At 39.5% G+C, this 12,423-nt stretch overlaps 1 protein-coding gene across 2 annotated transcripts in view; it reads right to left on the bottom strand.

Moving 5' to 3' along the window:
* Positions 1-12,423, bottom strand: part of anos1b (anosmin 1b) — a 139,101-nt gene that overhangs the window by 4,442 nt on the left and 122,236 nt on the right. For both annotated transcript variants that reach the window (XM_073041350.1, XM_073041351.1), the window contains exons 12-13: positions 3,364-3,602; positions 221-363 (exon numbers count right to left, since the gene is read on the bottom strand). In XM_073041350.1, coding sequence (XP_072897451.1) covers positions 223-363; positions 3,364-3,602 — 380 coding nt within the window. In that variant the 3' untranslated portion in view covers positions 221-222. The remainder of the gene's footprint in view (positions 1-220; positions 364-3,363; positions 3,603-12,423) is intronic.

Raw genomic sequence — 12,423 nt, 5'->3', positions numbered from 1 at the left:
ATGATTTAGCTATAGTTTGAACTAAAAATGTCTCTTTGTTATTGAAGAAGTATTCAGTTTGTGCACTATCATTATCAGACTGTGCTGAGAATAGAGTGCAGCAGACAGTGTGTGCCTGTGACGCAAAAAGTAACCTTGTCTCAACAATTGTTATTTTCAGCTTGATGTGCACAAATAATTTGATTCACAGCAATTAGACTGAGTACAACATATGACCAACCTTTATAAGGCTATGCTGTAAACTTGTGGTGTTTGAAAACTTTTAACAGTTGCTAGGCCTTTCCCTGTTGTAGTCAGGATTCGAACCTGAATCCAATATGTCGTTGAAGGCTGAAGACTGGGGATTGTTACAAACGGTTGATCCTGTAAGCAACAGAACAGAAGAACTGTAATTTATAATCTAACCAACAGCTCAAAAGCGTTTTATTATGGAATGCTGGTAAACTGATGAAATTTCCAATGGTCCCCAAATACGTTAAAGTAGCTTTTATACAAATCTCCAGCAGCAGAGGTCACTCTCAGAACACAAGAAACAAAAGTGCAGACAGGAGTAAGGGAAATTAATTAATAAAATCAGTAAAACAGCTTTGACCCTCTATTGCCATTTATATTTGAATAGCTTAATGATTCTGGACAGGACTTATAGTAGAATGAACCAAATGTACTGACCAAAGGCAAGAGTCATCAGGACAGTACCAGCATATATCAGCCAAATTATGCCGGTGCTCTTTGCAATAAAGGTGCAATCAGCTTTAAAAACCAGTAAGTATATGTAGATCAAGGCCTTTGATTTTGCCCATAAAGAAAATGGAACATAAGCTGAATTATCAAAGATTATGCTTTTCTTATGGTAGGAATACAATCTGTATATGTTGTAGTCAGAGAGGAATGACCATTAAAGTTTCCAGGGATTGAAGTCTGTTATTGTTTTACGCAAAAACCATTTAAAATTAATCTTAATTTTAACATGGAGAGAATGTTTCCTATAGTGGGGGAGTCTAGGACCAGAGGGCACAGCCTCAAACTACAAGGATGTCCTTTGTAACTCAATGTCCTAACCTTAGACTTACAGCAAATAGTCTTTTGTAATCAGGATGCAACAGTGAGTGCAGAAAAAGGAAATGTACATTTATATGACTTAGTTACTCTCGGTTCTATGATTAAAAATGCCTTTGCTATGGATGCACTTATTTGGTTCTATGGGTTTTTTTGTGGTTAAGACTAAAATTATGAACATCTTGTTTTAGTACTGTATAAAAGAAAGGACCCTCCACTGCTTATTTGGAGTCCAGGACACCTTGATTGTGAGGCAGACTCCCCATGATATAGCTTGTGAATAAAGTGAGTTTGATCCTAGTCCGCATTTATTTGTCTGATCAAGATAGTTAGCTTTGCTGTTATGCTGGTAGGCAAACTGGAGCAGATCCAAGTCACATCTCAGGCAGAAGTTAATATGTTTCATCTCCAACCTCTCAAAACACTCATCACAGTGGATGTAAGTATTGTTGGAGGATGGTCATTGAAGCAGGTTACCTTGTTCTTCTTAGGCACTGGTATAACTGAAGCCTGCTTGAAGGAGGTGGGTATTTTAGACAACTGAAATGAGAGGTTAAAGTTATCAGTGGACAATCCAGTCAGTTGATCAGCACAGGCCTTTAGTATTCAGCTAGGTACCCATCTGAGCTAGATGCTTTCTGTGGCTTCACCCTCCTGAAGGATGCTCTCATGTCAGCCTTAGAGACCAAAATCACAAGGTCTTTGGGAGCTGCAGGAGTTTGTGAAGGTCCTTCCATGTTTTGATGGTCAAAGTGAGCATAGAAGGCATTGAGCTCACCTGGAAGCGAAGTCTTGTCACCTATGCTGTTTGGTTTTACTTTGTTAAAAGGTAATAGCATTCAAGCCCAGTCATAGTCATCAAACATCCACCAGTGACTCATGTTTGGTCTGGAATTGCCATTTTGCATGCAAAATGACTTCCCGGAGGTTGTACCTGGACTTCTTGTCACCAGTCCTGAATGCCTCTGATCTGGCCCTCAGCAGATATCATGGTTCACCCAGGCTTTATGGTTGGGAAAGACTGAGTGATTTAATGAGGCACACTTGTCTATGGCTGTATTAATGAAGTCTGTAACATCCATGGTGTATTCATTCATATCCTCTGAGTCCTTGAGCGCAGCTCATCTGCCTTCCACAACCACTTCTGTGTTCTTATCTCTTTAGCCTCTGCCTGTATTCAGGTACGAGAAGGACAGCCAAGTGATCAGATTTCCCAAAATGCAGTCTAGATGTGAAACGGTAGGCATTCCTAATCGTAGCATAGCAGTGGGTGAGTGTGTTGGGATCCCTAGTGCTGTAGGTTATTTGCTAATGATAATTGGGCAGAGATTTCTTCAAGCAAGCCTGACTGATATCCTTGACTATGGTTTGAAATGCTTCAGGGTAGGCTGTTTCTCGTTTGGTGATGGCAGCATTCAATATCTTGAGTGCCTGGTTAACATCTGTTTTTGGTGGTAAATTGCTGTCAGGGTCAAGGAGAATTCATCACTGATTTGCTAAGTACAGGAAGTAGTCTTTCCTTAATCACTACCAAAACTATAATCATTTTTAAAACAACTGGGAATTCTCAATCAATCACTTTAAATTTTCCCGTCACATCCTGACTTTATTCTGATGAATCTACTCAAAATATTATCTGTTGGTTTCAACTTTTAATAAATGAGATAAACATATCAAAAGAGCCACAAAAATACATTATAGGAAAGAAAGAGCAAGTTGGTTATCACTGAAGTGAAGATAATTTATATTTATAAACTTTGCAAGCAGAAACTGAACCTAAATTTGCTATTAAATGTGTTCAGAGGATGAACTTATTGGTGACATCTTATTCCCAGTTTCCAGTCAGACACTCAGCTGTCTGTCTGACTGGGATCTGTCTACCTCATAGTATCCAGGGCAGCTCCATGAAACACAGGTGAACCTGCTGCTGAATCCAGCAAACCCAGAGTATTTAATCTGGTTATTCTTGGTTTTTACACTGGCTCCTAAAAGAATGTCAGAAGCCAATCAAAATTAAGCGGTATTCTCTAATTTTGACCTTAGACCCAGGAATTTTCCTTGACTAAATTTTAGGCTAGTAAATTTGAGTGTGTGTTCTTCCAGACCCACTTGGTACTCATTTTGGAAGTAAAATCCTTTAAATAAGATCATTATCACTGTAGCACATATATTCTGTTTAAATATGTCTAATATTTACCAGCATCTGTAAATAAAATAGCAAACTTTCACCATAGGAGAAATAGAAGTTGAAGGTTTTCCATCCTTCCCCGTAATTCCCATGAGCACAGCGTCATACTGTGAACTTACTGGAGACAGTATTTGATATTGGGAGATGGCCTTCTCTGGCATAACAAATGGTCTGTTAGCAGTAGATATTTCTGACCAATTCATTTGGTACCCAGTGATTAGCTGATGATGTTGGCTTGGTGAAACCTGCCAGTGAAACTCTCCACTAACTGTGCCATTTTTGACAACAAAAGTAGCAGTTATTTTTTCAACTTTTAATGTAACCTTTCCAGGAGTTTTAGTGGATGTCTGGCGAAGACCTGAAATCCAAAACAAATGGGTGTTAGCATCTTTCACTGACATGTTCATATCTTAACACACAAATATACATGCACATGTATTTTCTCTTACCATGAGGTTCAATTAGAAGTTATTTAAATAATCTTCAATATAAACCAAAACTCTTGCTGTTATGCATTTAAGTGTTTCAATCTTTGTTCTTAAAAAAATAAGAAAAACAAAAAAGATGAAGCTAATTAGAACCACACTTATTGTCTGCTGCAAGGAATAAGCACCCTCTATAGAATCTACATTCAGACAAAACCATGCTTTGTTCCCTTTTCTTGCATTTATTTATTTAGTGTATGTGAACTCATGCATCTAATTCCAATATCGCAGAATACTATCATCAATAGCATGCAATAGATTATTTAGATAATGCCCATAAATCAGCATCATGAGACATCGGTTTGTCTTCGGTCTAGATTTGAAGCTTAAAGTTTGAAAATGGCTCAAAAGTATATAGCTACCAAAAGTGATTATGTATTATAAGCCATATGAATTATCAGAAAAAACAGTGATCCATCTAGTAGAATAAATGAGAGAAATCTCAGATCAAATTCCAGTAGGTAATAATAACGCCCTCCAATGTTGGACAGAGACACTGAATAAAACTCCATATTCTCTGCTGCATTACTGATTGAAGCATAAAATATTCATGAAGGACAGAACATGAATTTAACATGGATAGAATAATTTTCTGCAGTGAAGAACAGCTGCTGTGCTGCACTAGTGTTTGTAATAATCTGCTCATCCTGAATGATTTATACTGCTTGACATCTTCTTGCCAGCCACCAACCTGAAACTTGGACAAATGGCTGCATCTATTCAAAACAGCAAGTGTGCACAGATTTAAGATTAAACCCGAGATCCTTTTTACAGATTTCATTCTTCCACTCTCTAACTTTGCTATTTGAGTAATATTGTAAATATATTGTTTGATTAAGCATTGTTTATTTAAATAACTCATTACAGGTTATATGTAAACATAAGTGAATTGTATACATCATGATGCTACCATGTCATATGTGCGCAGCTCACTTAAAGTAAAAATGAAGTTAGACTCACACTCCTGGCTCTCTTGTTTTCCTATTAAATCATTTTATGTTTTGGATTTCAAACATAACAATGGCATGAGGAAGTTTTAAATGATCCCGAGACGACTACCTACTTGTTGAAGTAGACATTTGAGTTTTTAAAAATGTGGCACGCTATCTTTGCAAGAGGCGAAGACATTTGAGTTTTAAAAAAGGAAGGAAATGGACAAATTCATGGGTTCATAAAGAGCAAGTACCAGGTGATAAAAATAATAAATGGAAATAAGGCCGAAATGGCTGGCTTCATCAGAAAGATAGACGTGTTCCATTGGACAACAGATAACTGGCTCATCTATACTGAACAAATTGAGTAGTTTGAAGCAAATGAAATAGTCAGTGAAAAATAAGTGCCAGTTTTGTTGAGTGTATTGGATTTAGAGTCAGGTCAAGCCAAGTCAATTTTATTGTCATTTCGACCATAACTGCTGGTACAGTACACAGTAAAAACGAGATAACGTTTTTCAGGACTGTGGTGCTACATGAAACAGTACAAAAACTACACTGATCTACATAAAAACAGCACAGACAAAAAAAAAATACACTAGACTACAGACCTACCCAGGACTGCATAAAGAGCACAAAACAGTGCAGGCTTTACAGTAAATAATAAGCAAGACAATAGGCACAGCAGAGGGCAGTAAGTTGGTGTCAGTCCAGGCTCTGGGTATTGAGGAGTCTGATGGCTTGGGGGAAGAAAGGCCTACAGTTTGCCTAGAAGTTTGACTGCTTCAACCAAACTAACCAAAATGAGCTTTGCTGATACTGTGAAAGTAATGGAGGAATATTTAGAACTGAAACCATTGCTGATTGCAGAATAATTTAGGTTTCATATATGGAATCAAAAGAAGGGGAATCCATTTCAGTTTACAAGACAGGATTGAAGAGATTGTCCGAGCATAGTCAGTTTGGTATTAGTAATGCACTGAGAGATGTTTAGACTGTGGAATCTTACAAGAAAGCATGCAGAATGGCCCCAAGCTGAAGCACAGCTTACATTTTAAAGAACAGTTGAAATTGCTGTATCAATGGATACAGCAGACAAAAACGCATTTGAGTTGAAATGAAAGTGAAAGGAATGAAAGTGAAAGGAATGAAAGTGAAAGGAATGAAAGTGAGTGTGAATAAAATTGCAACCACGAGGAAATCTGCAGATGCTGGAAATTCAAACAACACACACAAACTGCTGCCTGGCCTGTTGTGTTCCACCAGCATTTTGTGTGAATAAAATTGCATTGTCTGAACAGAAACCAGACTGGCTGAACAAATTCTGTTACCAATGCAGCAAGGACCGCACATACATCAAACCAATGCATGTTTAAAGGCAGCTTGAAGAAGATAAAACAAAGCAGGACACATATAAAGAACATGTTGGGCAGACATGAATAAATGGAATACACAGGGAAGAGAAAAAGATCAAAAGTCAAGTTGCATTTTCAAAAAGAGAAGTAATCTGCATGTTGTTGATGAAAAGTCTGATAATATGAGAGTGACACAGGACTAGGTAGCCTTCAGATTTACAATGTGAAGACTAACAATAGACAAGCAATATGCTTACACCAGAAGTGAATGGCAAATTAATTAAAATGGAATTGCACACTGGCTCAGCTGTTTCAGTCATTCCACAAAATGAGTTTGAAGAGCATTTCAAAGATACTGAACTGAAGCCTGGAGATAGCCAAATATGAACTTATACTAGAGAAAAGCTAATTCCTTTGGGAATGACAGTCATAACAGTGAAATACAGCAACTACATTGAGCTTGTATGTGGTGAAAACATTAGGGCCAGCATTGTGGGGGTGTGATTGCCTAAGACAACTACAACTTTTATGGAAATCCATCTACCATATGCATGCCAACTGCATATTGCATGCATCCCTGCAATAAAGCCAACTGAAAGTGATTTAAGAAAGGTATTGGTGTCTGGCCCTGTGGCTCAGAAGGGTAAGGAAAAGAAGAAGGCAGCAGTAATAGGGGACTCTATAGTTAGGGGGTCAGACAGGCGATTCTATGGATGCAGGAAAGAAACACGGATGGTAGTTTGCCTCCTAGGTGCCAGGGTCCGGGATGTTTCTGATCACATCCAAGATATCTTGAAGTGGGAAGGTGAAGAGCCAGAGTCGTGGTACATATTGGTAACAACGACGTAGGTAGGAAAAGGGAGGAGGTCCTGAAAATTGACTACAAGGAGTTAGGAAGGAAGTTGAGAAGCAGAGTCTCAAAGGCAGTAATCTCGTGATTACTGCCTGTGTCACGCGACAGTGAGTATAGGAATAGAGTGAGGTGGAGGATAAATGCATGGCTGAGGGATTGGAGCAGGGAACAGGGATTCAGATTTCTGGATCACTGGGGCATCTTTTGCGACAGGGGTAACCTGTACAAAACGGACAGGTTGCATTTGAATCCGAGGGGGACTAATATCCTGGCAGGGAGGTTTGCTGAGACTACTGGGGAGAGTTTAAACTAGAATTGCTGGGGAGTGGGAACTGAACTAAAGAGACGGAGGAAGGGGTGGCTGGCTCACAAATAGAGAAAGCTTGGAGACAGTGCGAAAGGGAGGATAGGCTCAGACCGATGGTTTGAGATGTTTTTCTTTTAATGCAAGAAGCATCATGAAAAAAGTGGATGAGCTTAGAGTGTGGATCAGTACTTTGAGTTATGATGTTGTGGCCATTACAGAGACTTGGATGGTTCATGGGCAGGAATGGTTACGTAGAGTGCCAGGCTTTAGATGTTTCAGAAAGACAGGGAGGAGGCAAAAGAGGTGGGGGCTTGGAACTGCTGATCAGAGATAGTGTCACGGCTGCAAAAAACAAGGAAGTCATGGAGGAATTGTCTACTGAGTCTCTGTGGGTGGAAGTTAGAAACAGGAAAGGGTCAATAACTCCTCTGGGTGTTTTTTATAGACCACCCAATAGTAACAGGGACAGCGAGGAGCAGATAGGGAGACATATTCTGGAAAGGTGTAATAATAACAGGGTTGTTGTGGTGGGAGATTTTAATTTCCCAAATATTGATTGGTATTTCCCTAGAGCAAGGGGTTTAGATGGGGTGGAGTTTGTTAGGTGTGTGCAGGAAGGTTTCCTGACACAATATGTAGATAAGCCTTCAAGAGGAGAGGCTGTACTGATCTGGAACTGGGAAATGAACCTGGTCAGGTGTCAGGTCTCTCAGTGGGAGAGCATTTTGGAGATAGTGATCACTATTCTATCTCCTTTACCATAGCATTGGAGAGGAATAGGAACAGTCAAGTTAAGAAAGTGTCTAATTGGAGTAAGGAGAAAAATGAAGCTACCAGGCAGGAACTTGGAAGTATAAATTAGAAACAGATGTTCTCTCAGGGAAATGTACAGCAGAACTGTGTTAAATGTTCAGGGGATATTTACGTGGTGTTCTGCATAGGTACATTCCAATAAGACAGGGAAAGGATGGTAGGCTACAGGAACCGTGGTATACAAAGGCTGTTGAAAAATCTAGTCAAGAATAAAGGAAAATCTTACGAAAGGATCAAAAAACTTGGTAATGATAGAGATCTAGAAGATTATAAGGCTAACAGGAAGGAGTTTAAGAATAAAATTAGGAGAGCCAGAAAGGGCTATGAGAAGGCCTTGGCGAGCAGGATTAAAGAAAACCCCAAGAGCCAGAGGATAAGACATGAGAGGATAGGACCAATCAAGTGTGACAGTGGAAAAGTGTGTATGGAACCGGAGGAGATAGCAGAGGTACTTAATGAATACTTTGCTTCAGTATTCACTAAGGAAAGGATCTTGGCAATTGTAGGGATGACTTACAGTGGAGTGAAAAGCTTGAGCAAATATACATTAAGAAAAAAAAAGAAAATGGCAGAATATAGTATTTACAGTAAGAATCTTGGCAGTGTGTTGGATCAGAGGCATCTTGGGGTCCGAGTCCATCAGACACTCAAAGTTGCTGCACAGGTTGACTCTGTGATTAAGGAGGCATATGGTGCATTGGCCTTCATCGACCATGGGATTGAGTTTAACAGCCGAGAGGTAATGTTACAGCTATATACGACTCAGGTCAGACTGCACTTGGAGTACTGTGCTCAGTTCTGGTCACCTCACAACAGGAAGGATGTGGAAACTATAGAAAACGTGCAGAGGAGATTTACAAGGATGATGCCTGGATTGGGGAGTATGCCTTATGAGAAAAGGTTGAGTGAACTTGGCCTTTTCTTCTTGGAGTGGTGGAGAGGTGTACAAGATGATGAGAGGCATTATCTGGTGGCCCAAGAAAGATCAGCAGATTGAGCATCTTGCCATGCACTGTTCAGGAGGCCAACATGTTCAGATGCAGTGCCTCTCCATTCCTGTGGATGACCTACATTGCTGTTGCAGAGGATCTATGGGTTTTGCTGGACCATTCATGGCACAGATTTCTTAGTGGCAGTGGATGCATCTACAAAGTGGTGAGAAGTATTCCCAATCTGCTCCGCTATAGCCTTGCACACTGTTGATGTGCTGAGAAGGTTTTTCGTGAAGACTGGTGTTCCAGAACACTTAGGATAATAGATAAATATTTGTGGTGGAACAGTTCCCATAATTCCTGGAAATGAATTGAATAAGACATATTACATCTGCACCATACCATCCAACTACAAATGGCTTGGTGGAAAGGTTTGTCAAGAGTCCAAAGAACACTGTCAGTAGAAGCTCGCCAGTTTCCTTCTTCAATATCAAAACACAGCACACTCCATAACCAACAACTCACCAGCTAATTCTGTTCCTGGCTCATCCCTTATTGTCCATCTAAATGAGAGGGTTAACATATGAGGAACATTTGACCGCTCTTGCACTGTACTCCTTGGGGTTTAGAAGAATGAGGAGGGACCTCATAGAAACATTTCGAATGTTGAAAGGCATGGACAGAGTGGATAAGGCAAAGTTGTTTCCCATGGTGAGGGAGTCTAGTACGAGAGGACATGACTTGAGAATTGCAGGGCGCCCATTCAGAACAGAGATGCGAAAGCATTTTTTTAGCAAGAGGGCGGTGAATCTATGGAATTTGTTGCCATGGTTGGCAGTGGAGGCTAAGTCATTGGGTGTATTTAAGGTAGAGATTGATAGGTACCTGAGTAGTCAGGGCATCAAAGGTTATGGTGAGAAGGTGGGGAAATGGGACTAATGGGGAGATTGGATCAGCTCATGATGAAATGGCAGAGCAGACTTGATGGGCTGAATGGCCAACTTCTGCTCCTTTGTCTTATGGTCTTATGGTCTAAATAATTAATTATGGTTTATATGTAAAAATAAGTGAATTGCATACATCATGACACGACTATGTCATATGTGCGTGCCTCACTTGAAGTAAAATATGATGTTAGATTTGTATTCCTGGCTCTCTTGTCTTCCTTTCCTATAACTAGACTATATTTTTGAGTTACAAAACATAACAGTTAGTGATGTGATTTTTGGGTATGTTGATGTGGTGGTTGTTACAGAACTAGTAGACAGAGTTCTGGACTGTTAGTACCGAGGCATGAATTCAAACCCCACTGTGGCAGCTGAGGGGTTTAAAATCAAGTAATAAATTGAATCTGAAATTGATCATGCTGTTTCAGTAATGGTGAAATTAGTGGAATTCATGTTAGGTTGAGCCCTTAGCTCCCACTGGAGCATAGACCTCCCGCCTCCATCATCCTCTAAAGTTGATGGTATGGTTGGAGTTCATCAATGTTTCTGTAATCCATTGTATCCACTTTACAGGGGATTGGCCTGTATAGCTTCACCAGAGCTCTGTTGGTTGGCCTTACCCATTTCTACCTCTCATAATGGGGACTTCGGAAAGTTAAATGCATCTAGTTTTCTCATATTCTTCAACAGTGTTCACAATGAATAAATAAATATAATATGCGAGCCGTTTAAAAATATGCCTTTTTCCAATTTTCCATTTTTACATCTTGTAACCAGTTTGAATGGGATGAGGAGCAGTACCCCAAGTTGAATTAGTGAACATCAGAATGTTGACTATATTTCTGATGATGTTGACTGAATAACACTTTAACTAGTTGTTAGAGTGGTATGGTGGTTTATATCAGAATTAGTTAAACTGGGTGAGAGTATGTTACATTGAATAAAGAACAGTACAGCACAGTAGAGGCTCCTCAGCCCATAATGTCCATGCTGACTGTGCTAATTTTAAATCATTCCCTTCTGCTTGCATATTCTCCACGTCTCTGGATTCCCAGTTAATATGCCTAAATGCCCCTTAAAAATTACTATTGATTCTGCTTTGACCAGTCCCCCTACCTGATACTTTCCAGAAATCTACCGCTCAGAAATCTTGTTAAACATTTCCCCCTCACCTCAAAGCTATGCCCTTTAGTATTTAATATTTCCACCAGAAAGATTTTTGGCTATCAACACCTCTCCTAATTTGAATTGAATTGACTTTATAACTTACATCCTTCACATACGAGGAGTAAAAATCTTTACGTTACATCTCTGTCTAAGTGTGCAATGTGCAGTTTATAGTATTTGAAATACTTCTACCAGGTCACCACTCAGCCTATGATGCTCCAGAGAAAACAATTCAAGTTTATCTAACCTCCCTCTTTCACTAATATATTCCAATATAAGCTACATCTTGATGAACCTCTTCTCCACCCTCTCTAACATTTCCACATCCTCCCTGTAAGGTGCTGACCAGAACTACATATTAAACTCCAAATCTGGCCTAACCAAAGTTTTATTCATCTACAACATGACCAGCCTGAACAATTAAGGCAGATATGGCACAGGCCTTCTTTTTCACTATATGCACTTGTGAGGGAGCACCTGGAGATCCCATTGTATATCAATGCTCCCAGAGGCCATGCCATTTACTGTATAATTCTCTCTCACATTTGACTTTACAGAGGGCAACACCTCACAGTTACCTGGATTAAACTCTATTCACTATTTCAAACATGAAAAAAATCTGCAGATACTGGAAATCCAAAGCAACACACACAAAATGCTGAACTCAGAAGGCCAGGTGGCATCCATAACTCTCTAATTTTTGTCATCTGTAAACTTATTAATTGTCCTACTTTCATTGTTGTGTAAGTCATATATATATATACACACATAAATGCTATCACAAATAACAGCGATCTCAGTACTGATTTTTGTCTACACCTTTGATCACAGTCGTCAAATCAGTATAACACCATTATTCTGTCTTTTGTGCCTTAATCTTATGGATTAGCCTATCATGAGGGACCTTGTTAAAAGTTTTACGAAGATCCAGGTATACAACATCCATTGTCTTTCCCTCATCATTCAACTTTGCCAACTCTTCAGAAAACTCAATCAAGTTTGTAAGACATAACCTCCTCCACACAAAACCATGCAGACTTTCCCTAATAAACTTATGATTTTCCAGATCCTCTTCTCAAGAATTTCTCCAATAACTTCCTCACCATAATAAGGTTGAGTAACCTATAATTTCCTAGTTTGTTACTATTGTCCTTCATAATCAGAGCAAAAATAATGGCTATTCGCCAGTACTCAAGGACCTTACCAGTGGTGAAGAATTCAGTAAAATCCCCAGCAATTTCCACTCTTGCCTCCCCCAATAACCTGGGATAAATCCCATCAAAACCTGCAGATTTATCCACCATATTTTTCATGAGTCCCAACACCTGCTCCTACTTGATATTAACATACCCTAAAATATTGACATTCCCCTCCCTGATCACACATCA

This window comes from Hemitrygon akajei, chromosome 3 (genome assembly GCF_048418815.1).
Source record: "Hemitrygon akajei chromosome 3, sHemAka1.3, whole genome shotgun sequence".
NCBI lineage: Eukaryota > Metazoa > Chordata > Chondrichthyes > Myliobatiformes > Dasyatidae > Hemitrygon > Hemitrygon akajei.
This window is presented reverse-complemented; position numbering and strand designations above follow the sequence as displayed.